Source organism: Alternaria postmessia, assembly GCF_024291825.1.
Source record: "Alternaria postmessia strain BMP 2775 chromosome Unknown scaffold_183, whole genome shotgun sequence".
Lineage (NCBI taxonomy): Eukaryota > Fungi > Ascomycota > Dothideomycetes > Pleosporales > Pleosporaceae > Alternaria > Alternaria postmessia.
This window is the reverse complement of record NW_026260256.1, coordinates 16,581-29,552: the sequence shown is the minus strand read 5'-3', so window position 1 is coordinate 29,552 and position 12,972 is coordinate 16,581. Positions and strand designations below refer to the sequence as shown.

Sequence of the window (12,972 nt, the reverse complement as noted above, 5' to 3'; positions counted from 1 at the left end):
GTCTCAGTTCGCGATTCTAAAAAATGTCTTGGCAGTCAATCAGGTCAGTTCACTACCTCCAGACTGACAGTTTGAACCGCAAAGATGAACTGACAACTGACTGATTGACTGATAGCAACTCTGGTACCGTTTCATAAGCTCGTCGTGAGAGCTCACTGCCGGGCCGAAATCGTTTTTCGGTGAGATAGCTGTGCACGAACTCTAGTTGCTTCGGTGTGAGTTTCCGGAGATACCGTATTGGTACTGGATGGACGGAGTGCAGAGCTAGACTTTGATCTGTTGGTACGTGCTCAGCTCGCTTGTCAAGGTTTCCAGAGGCAGCTGTGATGTATCTGTGAACCGAGGTAGATCCTGAAGAGAGAGTAGATGCGGTCGTGCTGTTTGAGGATATCGGTAAATCGACACAGAAGTAGTATGGCGAGGCACGCATTTGATTGACTGTCTGGTATTGATTCCATGCAGCAAGGATTATGTTTTCGTGCTCTGCTTGTTGTAGTGGCTCTACTTTTGAAGAGTGTGAGTAAGAATACAGGGACGAATTAGGCGACAGCCGAACTCTAGTCGGATTTGCTTCCTGCGATTCTGGAGAGGCATTTGCTGCGAGGCTGCTATCTGTAATTAGCGCTGCAGAAGGCAAAGAAGCTCTCCCGAGAACTGCACAAGCAGTTTCTACTGGCGGGTTGTTGACGTCGATGTGGTACATTATAATGGATGATGATAAATGAGGGTAAGAGTGAGAAAGAATACAGCAGCAAGTGGAAAGTAAATGGCTATGGAAACGAAAAGTGTGTCACTTATGGGGATAATTTAACCAAAGCTATTGAACTAGCCAGTACGATCAGCTTTTCCATCAATTCTAGTACTTCAGCTTGTCACCAAATATACACTTCAGCATCTCTGCGTTAGCAATCGTGCTGTACTCACGCGTTTTCTTTATTTTGGTAACAGTGTCATTGGTCAGGTTCATGCAGGTTGTCAAGCAAACTATAGACTATTTTTGCCCACATAGGCTAAAGACGAATCCAATGCTATTACTAAAACAGAGGTTGATATGAACAAGAAAGCACGACATCATGATTTAGAGCAAGATTACCTCAGAGTTCTTCAGCCTGGAATGTACTTACCACCACTACCACCGCCGAAACCATCTATATTAAAATCAGTCTCTGTGTTTGTGCTTCTTGATGCTTGACTTACTCTTCTTCTTCCAGCTTTTTTGTTCGTGGGGATATATGGAACCGTCCTCGTCGTAAGCTCTCTTATTCATGTCGTCCAAGAGTATGTTCGCTGCCCACTTTATCTCGACCAAACGTTTCTCTGCGTGCTTCCTCGTAGCTTCCTCGGTAGCATTGTCAACAGAAGTCTGATGGATTCTGTTCAGTACCCTTTGAGTGGTTTCAATATCTTTTACCGGTGTTCGCTCTCTGTCGGGTAGACCAATAAGCTTGTATGGATCTTGCCTCTTTTCTTCGTCGCTATCGGAATCATCGTCATCGCTGTCAGAGATGATGTGCTTTGGTAGAGTGGCAACAGACCCCTGGGTTTCTGTGTTCTCTAGTAGCTTTTGCTGTCTGTGATTGTCATCTGGCATGTCATCTTCATCAAAATGCCAGTGACCCTCCTGTTTATCTTTCCCCTCGAGTAACCCACGCTCCCCATACCCTCTCTCGAATGTCCTATCGGTGGAACCCCGGCGCATCTGGATGTCCTCATAGCTAAAACTTCTTATTTCCCACTCATTGGTCCGACTTTTGGAGTCATTGTACGATGGCTGCCTGCCCTGTGCCCTCTTCGCAGCTGCTTCCCGACGCCTTTCTTCAATTCTTCTTTCCGAATCACGTTTCTCCTGTTCTGCTTTCTGCATCATCTCACGCGCTTGATGCTGTAGTTCGTCTGCCCTGCTCACTGCTTCATCCGTGCGCATTAGCATATCTTCTTTCCTCTCGTTTTCGATTCTAGTCTTCTCAAGTCTTTGTCGTGCCTCTTCGAGCTTACGAGCGCTCTCTTTCTCCATTTCAATAGCTTTATTCTTCTCAGCTTCTAGCTCCACCCTTGCCTTGAGTGCTAACTCGTCGGCATACCTGTTCTTCATTTTCTCGTTATGCTCATTTTCCGCGTTGAACCTGTCCAGAAACCTCTCGTGTTTGTCTAGATCCGACGATGCTTGCTGTTTATCGGCAATCTTGGCTCCCTTTTGGCGCTCTATGATGTCCTGACTTTGGGCCTGGCCCATCATTGGCGTCGCTACTTTTTGGGGATACTCGATAGCCTGTTGATGTTGCGGTATAGTTAAGAGATGCTGTTGCTGCATTTGTTGGAGGAAGTATCGGTGGCCCTGGCCTAGCTGGAGGAACGCCCAGCCGCCGTAATCATCGAATACCAATTCCAAAATGTTTTGAACCGTCATCATCATACATGCAGTTTTAATTGGATCCCTGTGGTTTTTCTGACGCCATTGGACTTTGTCCAGCAGGACCTGGAAACCGCTAATTAAGTCATCGTGCAGTCGCATCAAATCACTAATCCCGATCGGATGAGGACCGTCCACGACGGTGATGTTGCCGGAATAACGACGTCTGACAAACATGTTGCTTTAACACAAGGTACACTAGATTCAAAAATGATGGGGAAAATGTGATGATGGACAGTAGAGTGGAGAGTGAGATAGCAAGAGCAAGCGCATAGGAAGCTGCGCTTTTGTACTGCGAGTATACTGTGGGTGTCTTGCTCGACAAGTGAAGGCCATTAGCAGAGTGCATTGAAGACATAACGTCAATGCATTCGCATAGCAATCAAGGCTTACAACAAAATCACCTTGTGCAAACGTGTTTATCATACATGTTCTGACACTGATGTCACTACTACTAAGCATTAATTCATACGGCCAACATCACCAGCACAACTAAATTGGGTGCGAGTATGATAAGCCTCTACCAAACTTAACTCGAGCATTGTCTATGAGAGGCGTAAGCTTTGAAGTGTCTGTGGACACTGATTATCCGATAGTGACGTTACGCATATATGTACGATAGCCTTCGATCATATCAATCCCAATGCTCAGCTTTCAATCCCGTCAAGTCTTATCCAGTAAGAAAACAACTTCAATTTGATCAAGACACTACTCCTTGCTTCGTACATCTTCATGCCTGGTTTGGGCTTCATCATGCACACTCTATCGAATCACCTATTCCCTCATCCGACCCGGGCTAAGCGGCTCCTACTTGACGCCAAACTTCTCCTTCCATTCCTGAAATTCTCTATCACTCTTCTCCTGTTCTGTCTCGTCACGCTCTTCGACGATATTGCCCCACTGATCACGGAATCTGAGTCGCTTGGGAAGTTCAGGTTGCATGAGGGAAGCAGCAGGCTGGGGGGTCTGCATAGTCTGGAAGGTAATATTTGGCGACGGAGCTTGGATGGTCTGAATAGCGATGTTGGGCTGGAGCGCCGGAAGGTTGATAACTCTCTGCTGTACAGTCTGTCCGATGACGAAATCTGGGGACGCGCGACGCAGGAAACCCAAGTCGCCCGAATCTTCTAGCCTGATATTCCACGCATCCAACATATTAGAACCGAGTAAATCCCTCCCCTGAAGAACGCGCCTGATTCTGCGCTGCGTCAGGCGCACGTCACTCAAGAGACCGGAAGGTATGCCTCCGTTGTTGAATGCCCTGTCGATTTGATTGTAGACGCTCCTAAGCTCGGAACTCGAGCAGGACCCCAGGTGCTCCAAGTCCCAAGGATGTTCCCAATGGAAAATAGAAGGACTGTAGGAACGGAAACGAGACATTTCAAATGTGCGTACCCAGTGTTGTTCGAGGTTTCGTTATGTTTCAGCGAGTACAGACTATCTTTGCTGCAGGAGGATATCGAGTTTTGGCTTGTAGATTATGGTAGTATGTAGCAAGGAAAATCATAGTGCGGAGATTTTATATGCTATAAGCCTGACCATGAATGGCGACATGCATGTCAAAGTCTCGAATGCCGGGATTGCCACGCGTGTGTAATCTTTGGACAACATCACGCTAGATCACTATCACAACCTCATATGTGAATATCACGATAAAATTCTAAACCTTGATACCCTTCAATGCACACCTTGGGCAGTGACGAAGTTGTGATGTTATAGTTCCTAGTAAATAGCTGTATGACTGCCTCTTTGTCGCTGAAGAAATAATCGCTTTTGACGTCGTTGGCATGTACATGCCGCTCATGATTTCCAATCACACAAATCCATCACACGAGTTTGATCATCTACCATGATCGAAGACGGCGCAAATTTGGAGCTGAGGGAGATGATTGAGTCGATGAAACAGACTATTCCCCATGTTTTCCTGTTGTCTTGATGTATTGATTGTGTATTGTTCTTCGAGTCAGTCGCCAACTGTATTTGATGAACACGAGCGCGCATCAGATTGGATCATTCTATAAATATTTGCTTGGTACAAGATCAGTGATTTCGGTTTTATGTTACTAAAGAGCCAACATATTATTCAACATCTTTGTCATCGCCGTCACCCACCTACAATTCCCATCCACAGACAGGTCAAAGACACCCATCAAACTCAATCACTGTCATCACTATAGTATAGCAGTCCCTGGTTGCGCAGTCTCCTACGACGACTAAGGTATACAATCCTTGGGCTGTCAAATGGTTCAATCAGAATATTCTGCACCGGTGCAGATGCCAAAGTAAGCGTAGACACTGGAGTGGTGATGTTGAATGACTGAGGCTGCTGTTGTGGGTGATAGAGAATGCTCTGTTGGAGTGGAGCCTGTTGCTGATACATGAGACCCTGCTGTATGGACTGTGGCATAGGCTGTTGTTGAGCGAAGGGTACCATGGTGAATGCTTCCTGAGCTGGCTGCTGAATTTGCAGTTGCGACTGTACTTGCTGTCGCTCGATGATGTCTTGCCGTAGCTGCGCTGGTGCTGGTGATGGCGCTGACAGCTGCATGTTGATGCTTCCACCACCTCCTGTTGCTCCAATGAGCTTCCTCGCGCCGTGCTGCTGAAGTCGCTCCTGAATCCTGCTCGCTGTAACTCGAACCCTCCTACGAACGTCATCGTCTTGGGTGCGCTCTTGCAGGTAGTAGTACATTTTATTGTGTACCGAAAGAAGTTCTTCTAGTGGCAACATTTAGTAGATTATGAAAGGCAGATGGGTCTGTTTTGTTGCAGTTCTTGGGCTGCAGAATTCGATTTCTTCGTTGAGCTGTTCCTCTGATGATGAGGAGAAAATGTTAGTGTGGAGCTCAACAGCAGAAAATGAGAGACTGGATATCCGCTGTCTGACCGATCATGCCGCCGGTCCAGGAAGCTGTGAATACCAATCTGGTTGAACGCTACCATGTGTTCAACGGCTGTGGGTACGAACAGGGCTGCGCAAAGTGTACGTGCCAATAATGCACACTGCACCAGCTGCTCGCGATTCCTTTGTGACCATGGTAAATAGCAACAAAGCGTTTCTTCACAGTAGGCAGCACTGATGTTGCATTTGTGATAACACATCTCCTACGTGTTTTCTTGTCACGTCAGCGAGCCATCACAGATTTGCGACTTACATTACAAGACCAAACCCTATTTCTCGCACATCTCCCACTCCAATCATCCAACTATCCTTCCACACCCAATTCATATTCAACCTCCAGGGTCTCGAAATACCCAATACCACAACATAAGCACATCATCAATTGTCTAGAATGTCATCCTCTTTAGCCCTTCACGCTTTTACCCATCCCCACCCCTGGGACCCGTCTGCTATCCGCCTCTCACCCACTCCCTCACTCATCTCTGCTCAAGCTTCAATAACACATCAGCTCTACATCTTGGATTGCCGCGGCCATGACGCGCGTGAAATGCAAAGAACATTGAACTATATTACAGCCGAGCTGCGGATACGAGAAGTTGAAAATCTTGCTTTGGCAGAAGCTAACCGCAAGGACGCAAGTGAAGAGAGCAATGGGAATAATAGAATCGATGAAGAGAAGAACAAAGACCTGAGTGAGTTCAAGTCAGGAAGCTGGATCAAGAAGAAAGATGGAGGTGCGAGGATGAGGGAGATGGAAGACGAAGATAAGCGCTGGGAAAAGGAGAGTGGTGGTAATCCTCGATGGGGTGAGGGTAGGACGGCACATCTGTACGGCAAGTAGACATTCACGTTGGTGACACTGAGCGTCTTTGAATTGAAGAGGTAGAAATGAATCGAAATCCTGTAATGCGCTATCAAGTAATATGTGATACACGTTGCGATCCAGTATTGCTTGGGTATCATTGTTAGTTATGACATACCTGTACGCCTGCAAATGCCCAAATTGCTGAGACGCTATGCTAAATCAATCTTCTGCGTCCTCTCCGCCACGCTCCATACGCGCTCTAATGTCCCTTACTAGCGCTTTTGCATCTTCAACTTCTACACCATCTTGGCAAAGTTCGTTTGCCAATTCCATAGCTCGCTGGTACATGCCACGCATGTACTCCCATCGAGCGAGCCAGAGCCGGGCTTTACTAGTGGTTGCAGTGACCCCAACACCACCAGCGCCTTCGGAGCCCACTTCCTCGTAATCTGGGCCTTCCTCTTGTGCAAGCACCAGTTCCATATATGCAGCGCATTCGTTCATGTTGTTTATCCTCTCGTACAGCAAGGCGATTTGGTAGAGTACTTCTGGATCGAGGATACCACCTCCAAGGCCAGTGACTTCGCCGCTGCCGAAAGAGGCACCAACACCAGCGTCATAGTATGAGCCCGCCACTAAGGCGCGCTTGTATGATCGGATACCGTTCATGATCTTGCCCACTTTACCGAAACATTGGCCGACAGCCATCCATAACTTCGGGTCGTAAGGTCGTAGAGCAGCGGCGCGCTGGTGATAGAAGAGAGCGTATGAGTGCATTTCCAGCACTTCATATGTTTGACCAAGTCCATACCATGCGCGGTAGTCTTTACGATTGACATCGACAGCACGACGGTATGACTCAATAGCAGCATGAGTGTTCTTCATCTCAACGAACTCATGACCCATGAGCGTCCAAGCAGAAAGGAACGTCCGATCAAGAGTCAGAGCTCTCCGGAAGTACATGACGGCCTTCTCATGCTCCGATTTTAGGGAGTAGTAGTTTCCGACCACGCAGCAGGTCTCTGGCCGAAACTTGTCGGTTGCTGTGGCAAGCTGAGCCAAGAAGGCAAGCTTAGGTCGCATGCCCATCACGTACAAGATGTTGGAGTAGTTGTCCAGATGATCGACGCGGTGTGGATCTGATATGAGCAAGTCGGAAAAGATCTGTTCGGCGTCGTCGAAGTCTTTATTGTGGTAATGCAACAACGCCCGCTGGGTCTTTAGAAAAGCCGATGAGGGGAAGATGGTCAGAATTTGCGACAGCGAGGTGTGAATCTGTTCGTTGACTACATAGAGCTCCTGAGACGACGTAACGTGGAAGATGAAAGTCATCAGATTCTGTGGTAGCCGTGTGACGATGTTGTTAAGCTCTTCCATAGTGCTGAGTAGTGCTTGCAGCTCCTGCCACGCACCCCAGTTGTAAGTATACTGGTGAACACTCTTGATGAGGTAGTCGATGGCAAGTTGCTCGTTCTTTCCCTTGGCCAGCACCATGCCATACAGGTACTCTAGCCAGCCCTGCGGTTGCCGTCCGCTGTTAGGCAGATCTCTGAACCATTCTTCTAGAACAGCGGCGACTGTCGGTAGCTCCTTGTTCAGAGTCACGCCGCCATCTTGAGGACCAAGAATCATCTCACTATCCTCGTTCATACGCTTCTCCCCAGCGATGTACTTTGCATAGAGCGCAAGGAACAACGACTTTTGACTGATGCCTTTCATTGTGTCGTTGGAAAGCTTCGACTTGGACGGGGTGACCATCTTCGCCTTTCCCTTGGCCCCCTGCTTCGACTTGGCAGTAGGCGTGGAAGGTGGCTGCGACGCGCCCTTGGGTAAAGGGCCAGGCAGGAAGACGGCGGCGCATCGGTCATATTCACGGCAGTCGAAGTATGTCTTGGCGAGGAGGAACTTGTGCGCTTCACGTGCTTCCAAACGCGCTTCCGTGGGGTCTTTCCGTATGAGGTTGGGTGTTTGTGGAGGTTGGGCGTCGGACATGGAAGAGTCAACGTCGGTGTCCGAGGCGTCGTCGTCGTCATCGGCCGAGGGGAGCGAATTGAGTAGTTCTGCGGCCCTTGTCAACATCAGCATGCAAAGGTCGGTACATTTCACACTCGGCACTTACCATTTGGCAGAGTGGTAGAGACAGCGCTCTGTACACCCGATGACGGCGTCCTGGAGTTGCGCCTTCAATTGGGCCTCGTCGGCCTGAGATAAGGTGCCCATCGCGTGGATATCAGAAAGACAGTGCCCGGTCTCCGCTTCAAATCATTGTCCGATGCTCTTTCGCGTGATGTCGCTGCCGCCGATGCGCGTGTTGATGGTGAGCTTCCTGTAGCGGCAGGGTGGGGCACAAACAATGGCCCGGCGGAACCTTTGACCGCCGCGGAAATTAGACTCCTTCACCGCCCGCACCCCTACATCTGCTACTGCCCCTCTATCTTGACCCTGCTCTGTAAAGATACCCAATTCACTGCGTGCAAGATGCCTACCACACTCAAAGAATTCGAAAGCGTATGGCCGCGCATTGTTGCCGACCTCCAGGAGCACTGCAATGGGTACAAACTGCCCAAGCAGTCCCTTGATTGGTTCACAAAGGTACATCCACATCCCGAACGGTGCATTCAGGGTCCAACTTGCTTACCACATCACATAGTCGCTCGACTACAACACTGTTGGCGGAAAATGCAACCGTGGCATGTCTGTCATTGACACCACTTCAATCCTCCAGAAAAAGACTCTTGACCCCTCATCAGAGGAATACTTCCGTGCTGCTCTCCTAGGATGGATGATCGAACTCCTCCAGGCTTTCTTCCTGGTTTCCGACGACATCATGGATTCTTCAAAGACCCGCCGTGGTAGCCCTTGCTGGTACCTTGCACCCAAGGTTGGCATGATTGCCATCAACGACGCTTTTATGCTCGAGTCGGCCATTTACGTACTTCTTAAGAAGCACTTCCGTCAAGAGAAGAGCTATGTCGACATGATGGAGCTGTTCCACGAGGTTACATTCCAGACGGAATGCGGCCAGCTGTGCGATCTGCTGACTGCACCCGAAGACGATGTCAACCTTGACAACTTCAGCCTTGACAAGTTCACTTTCATCGTCATTTACAAGACTGCCTACTACTCTTTCTATCTCCCGGTCGCACTGGCCCTCTACTACGCCGGTGCAGCAACGCCAAAGAACTTGCAGACTGCAGAAGACATTCTCATCCCCATGGGCGAATACTTCCAGGCACAAGACGACTACCTTGACGCTTTCGCCGACCCCTCCGTTCTCGGCAAGATCGGTACAGACATCATGGACAACAAGTGCTCGTGGTTGATCAACCAGGCTCTGAAGAAGGTCAACCCCGAGCAACGGAAATTGCTAGAGGACAACTACGGCCAAAAGGACTCACAGAAGGAGGCCAAGGTCAAAGAGTTGTACCACGAGCTGAAACTGAAGGACTTCTACGAGCAGTGGGAAGAAGAGCGCGTTGCCGACTTGAGGGCTAAGATCGACAAGGTCGATGAGAGCGAGGGCTTGAAGAAGGAGGTCTTTGAGACCTTCCTCCAGAAGATTTACAAGAGGAGCAAATAAGCCGATGACTAAATATACCATGGACCGTAAAGCCACTTAATTACTGACGATATATAACGAGTCAATCTGAAACCCTTTATACCACTTATGTTGACCTGCTAGTCTACCTCTGTTCTGGGGTGTTTGCTACTTGTCTACCTTCGGAATTAGGGTCCTTGTTATCCAGAGCGGTGTATTTCATATATGCAGCTATGAGCACAAGTATGTGATAAGGGTGAGAAAACAATCGCGAAATTCCTAGAGCGCTGCATGTTGGGATAGTAGACCAGAGCGAGTTGCCTGCCCTCTTGTACGATGGCCAATTGCGCTAGGCCCGGGCCGGCTAATGTGGGGACATTCCATCTGTCGCGAGATCACGCCGCGTCGCGACATATGCCACGCGTATAATCTATCTGCTTCGTTCTCGCCAGAACGACAACACCAACGCGCCTGGTCCCTTGTTAGCCACGCTTCATGACTTATAATTGCTCGCGTCTGTTTTCGTGCCGGGAGTAACCCAAAGGATGGTGGTGCCCGATATCATGGGGGCCTAGCTCTGCGACTCAGGCGCCCAGTCAATCAAGTGGCGCAGTTCACAATGCACCATCCCTCGTCACTAAAAGTATACCCACGTATTCTGCTTCTTGATGCTCTACTAGGCCGCCATGTTTTCGAACTTTGCCAGTGCGATATCTGGTAATGCTCCAGACAAGACAACCAAAGATGAGGGAGCATCGCTTACATCGGTCCTCGAAACACCCACACTACGCGTCGAATTGGCACTCCTCGTGCTCTTAAGCATCGATGCCATGCGAACCGATATCACTGCTACATTCGAGCCATACAACAATCCCGAATCGAACCCCTCCGTTGCGACCCGATCGTCTGCACCCAATACCAAAACACCCACACCAGACCTTATAAGCCTCGACGAGCCGAGACAAACTGCGATAAGACCCTCCCCTTCGAGGGAAAGATCGCAAGAGCATGATTCCACCCAAATGCAAGCTTTGCGACGAAGCGCTTTGACATTCTTCGATCAATGGCGCGCGAGTGTTATGCACCGCATATGCGATGTTGTCTCTGTTCGGGGTGAGACTGTGCGACAGGCAAAAGCGAAGCGAAAGCAAATATCAGAGCAAAACGAACGGCAAAAGCAGGGCATCTCCTCGCTTATCGATTTCGACGACGTCGACCCTTTTGCCAACGCGACATCTAAGCAATCCGAGAATACAAAACATGGTCAGTACGAGGTCATAGAGACTAGACTGCTGGCTCTTGAGGAAAAGAAGCGTGTCCTGATCTTGCATTGCCTTTTGCTTCTCTTGCTGAGCTTGGAACAATACTCGGCACATTCGCGCATCTTGCTGCTACGTCTCGCAAGTAGTCTGAAACTAGAGGTTGATCTGCTGGGCGAGCATGAGAAGTCGGTTGCACAAGGCCTCTTAGCAACGGCTGCCTCACAGATGGACGCCGAAGCAACAGCAAAGAACCAAGCATCCAACGATGCCGTGTCACGCCGCTGGAAGGTTGGCCTCGCAACTGTAGGCGGTGCAGTTCTGATCGGCGTCACGGGTGGTCTTGCTGCACCCCTACTCGCCGCCGGCTTAGGTACAGTCATGGGCGGACTTGGCCTTGGGGTCGTTTCAACGTACCTTGGTGCGTTGGCGGGTAGCTCAGTGCTCGTCGGATCATTGTTCGGGGCCTACGGTGCCAAGATGACAGGGCGTGTAATGGAGCAGTACGCAAAGGAAATTCGAGACTTTGAGTTTCTTCCAGTCCAAGGTATGTCAGCGTCTGAGATGAAGCCTCGTCTAGCAGCTAAGCGTGTCAGATCCTGATCGACCGGCAAACCAGCGCCAACTCGATTGGGCTGATGAACAAGATGCCCGTGACCCTCGGAAACGTGAACAACATCGACTGCGTGTCTTCATTGGTGTCAGCGGGTGGCTGAACTCGCCAGCTGATGTCAGTAAGCCCTGGGAAGTGGTCGACTCTGGAACTACTGAGCCATTCGCGTTGCGTTTTGAGCTTGACGCGATGCTGCGTCTCGGAAACTCACTCAATGACGTTCTTTTCGGATATGCTTTTGACGGTGTCACGTATGCTGTAGTCAGTCGTACGCTTCTCGGAGCGTTGTACGCCGGTCTATGGCCACTCGGCCTTGTCAAAGCTGCCAGCGTCCTGGATAACCCCTTTAGTGTTGCACTTGCTCGAGCTGATAAGGCCGGTAAGGTTCTCGCGCATGCTCTTATCGATGGCGTGCAAGGAAAGAGACCTGTAACCCTCACCGGGTACTCGGTCGGCGCGCGTGTTGTATATGCATGTCTGATTGAGCTTGCGGAACAACACGCCTTTGGTCTCGTCGAATCCGCTGTTCTCATGGGTACTCCTGCACCAGCAAACCCCAAACGCTGGAGGCAAATACGATCGGTCGTTGCAGGGCGTATTGTCAATGTCTACAGCAAGGAAGACTACGTACTCGGCTTCCTCTATCGGTCAGCGAAACTGCAAGTAGGTGTGGCAGGTCTACAGGAAGTCGAGGGCGTTCATGGTGTAGAGAACGTTGATGTGAGCAAGCTTGTCAGTGGGCATGATAGGTACCGGTACTTGGCGGGTACGATAATGGTTAAACTTGGTTTTGGTGATGTGGATTTCAACAAGGTGGCTGAACAAGAACGCGCTCTCGAGGAGGCAGAAAAGCGAAAGGCTCGGGCCCAAAAGGAGGCTAAACGCAAAGCAGCAAATGAGCAAACGCAGAAGCCTATCCCCCAGCCTCAACACCGGCCAGCCCCAACTACTCAAGACTCTTCGAACTCTCTGATAGATTTTTCAGAGCCAGAACCTGCAGCTGCTCCCAAAAGCAACTCCGAACTGTCTGGTTTATCTCTCACACCCTCTGGTACACAAGAGGATCTTTCTCCAAACGTCGATGCATCAGCATCGGTTTTATCTAACGAGCCCTTTCCGGACAGCTCTAAAAGCATTTCTAACTCTACGACATTGCTGCCAGACTCACATGACCATCCCAACACGGAGAACTCGGCCGTTCGCTTAAAGAAGAACGGCACTGACGTCGCTGTTACTGAAGTCCTTGTCCTGGAAGGATGCGATACTACCAAAGATAATAGCACCGGCGATGAACATCAAGATGACTTTGATGATTATGACTACGACGCTGAAGAAGTTAGTAGTGAGTTCGGCGAACTCAGTATGGTCGAACCGTTGCCCATGGACGACAACGACTACGGCTTGATGTAAGGGTACGAGCCGAAGCTCGTTCAAGCACGTCGAAC

At 49.6% G+C, this 12,972-nt stretch overlaps 7 protein-coding genes across 7 annotated transcripts; 3 read left to right on the top strand and 4 right to left on the bottom strand.

Annotated features, from left to right (window-relative positions):
• Window positions 1–856: 856 nt before the first annotated feature.
• J4E82_011305 (uncharacterized protein) lies at window positions 857–2,407 on the bottom strand (the record flags this gene model as incomplete). Its single annotated transcript, XM_051737513.1, has 3 exons — window positions 857–897; window positions 1,125–1,148; window positions 1,198–2,407. 3 exons carry the CDS (start codon window positions 2,405–2,407, stop codon window positions 857–859), a joined length of 1,275 nt encoding a protein of 424 aa, XP_051582744.1.
• Window positions 2,408–3,217: 810 nt separating this feature from the next.
• Window positions 3,218–3,790, bottom strand: J4E82_011304 (uncharacterized protein; the record flags this gene model as incomplete). Its single annotated transcript, XM_051737512.1, has 1 exon — window positions 3,218–3,790. One exon carries the CDS (start codon window positions 3,788–3,790, stop codon window positions 3,218–3,220), a length of 573 nt encoding a protein of 190 aa, XP_051582743.1.
• Window positions 3,791–4,565: 775 nt separating this feature from the next.
• J4E82_011303 (uncharacterized protein) lies at window positions 4,566–5,141 on the bottom strand (the record flags this gene model as incomplete). Its single annotated transcript, XM_051737511.1, has 1 exon — window positions 4,566–5,141. One exon carries the CDS (start codon window positions 5,139–5,141, stop codon window positions 4,566–4,568), a length of 576 nt encoding a protein of 191 aa, XP_051582742.1.
• A 562-nt stretch (window positions 5,142–5,703) lies between these two features.
• On the top strand, window positions 5,704–6,153 carry J4E82_011302 (uncharacterized protein; the record flags this gene model as incomplete). Its single annotated transcript, XM_051737510.1, has 1 exon — window positions 5,704–6,153. One exon carries the CDS (start codon window positions 5,704–5,706, stop codon window positions 6,151–6,153), a length of 450 nt encoding a protein of 149 aa, XP_051582741.1.
• Window positions 6,154–6,336: 183 nt separating this feature from the next.
• J4E82_011301 (uncharacterized protein) lies at window positions 6,337–8,337 on the bottom strand (the record flags this gene model as incomplete). Its single annotated transcript, XM_051737509.1, has 2 exons — window positions 6,337–8,185; window positions 8,237–8,337. 2 exons carry the CDS (start codon window positions 8,335–8,337, stop codon window positions 6,337–6,339), a joined length of 1,950 nt encoding a protein of 649 aa, XP_051582740.1.
• A 258-nt stretch (window positions 8,338–8,595) lies between these two features.
• J4E82_011300 (uncharacterized protein) lies at window positions 8,596–9,697 on the top strand (the record flags this gene model as incomplete). The annotated part of the gene is made up of 2 exons (XM_051737508.1): window positions 8,596–8,709; window positions 8,768–9,697. 2 exons carry the CDS (start codon window positions 8,596–8,598, stop codon window positions 9,695–9,697), a joined length of 1,044 nt encoding a protein of 347 aa, XP_051582739.1.
• Window positions 9,698–10,341: 644 nt separating this feature from the next.
• On the top strand, window positions 10,342–12,937 carry J4E82_011299 (uncharacterized protein; the record flags this gene model as incomplete). Its single annotated transcript, XM_051737507.1, has 2 exons — window positions 10,342–11,461; window positions 11,511–12,937. 2 exons carry the CDS (start codon window positions 10,342–10,344, stop codon window positions 12,935–12,937), a joined length of 2,547 nt encoding a protein of 848 aa, XP_051582738.1.
• Between the last annotated feature and the right edge of the window lie 35 nt (window positions 12,938–12,972).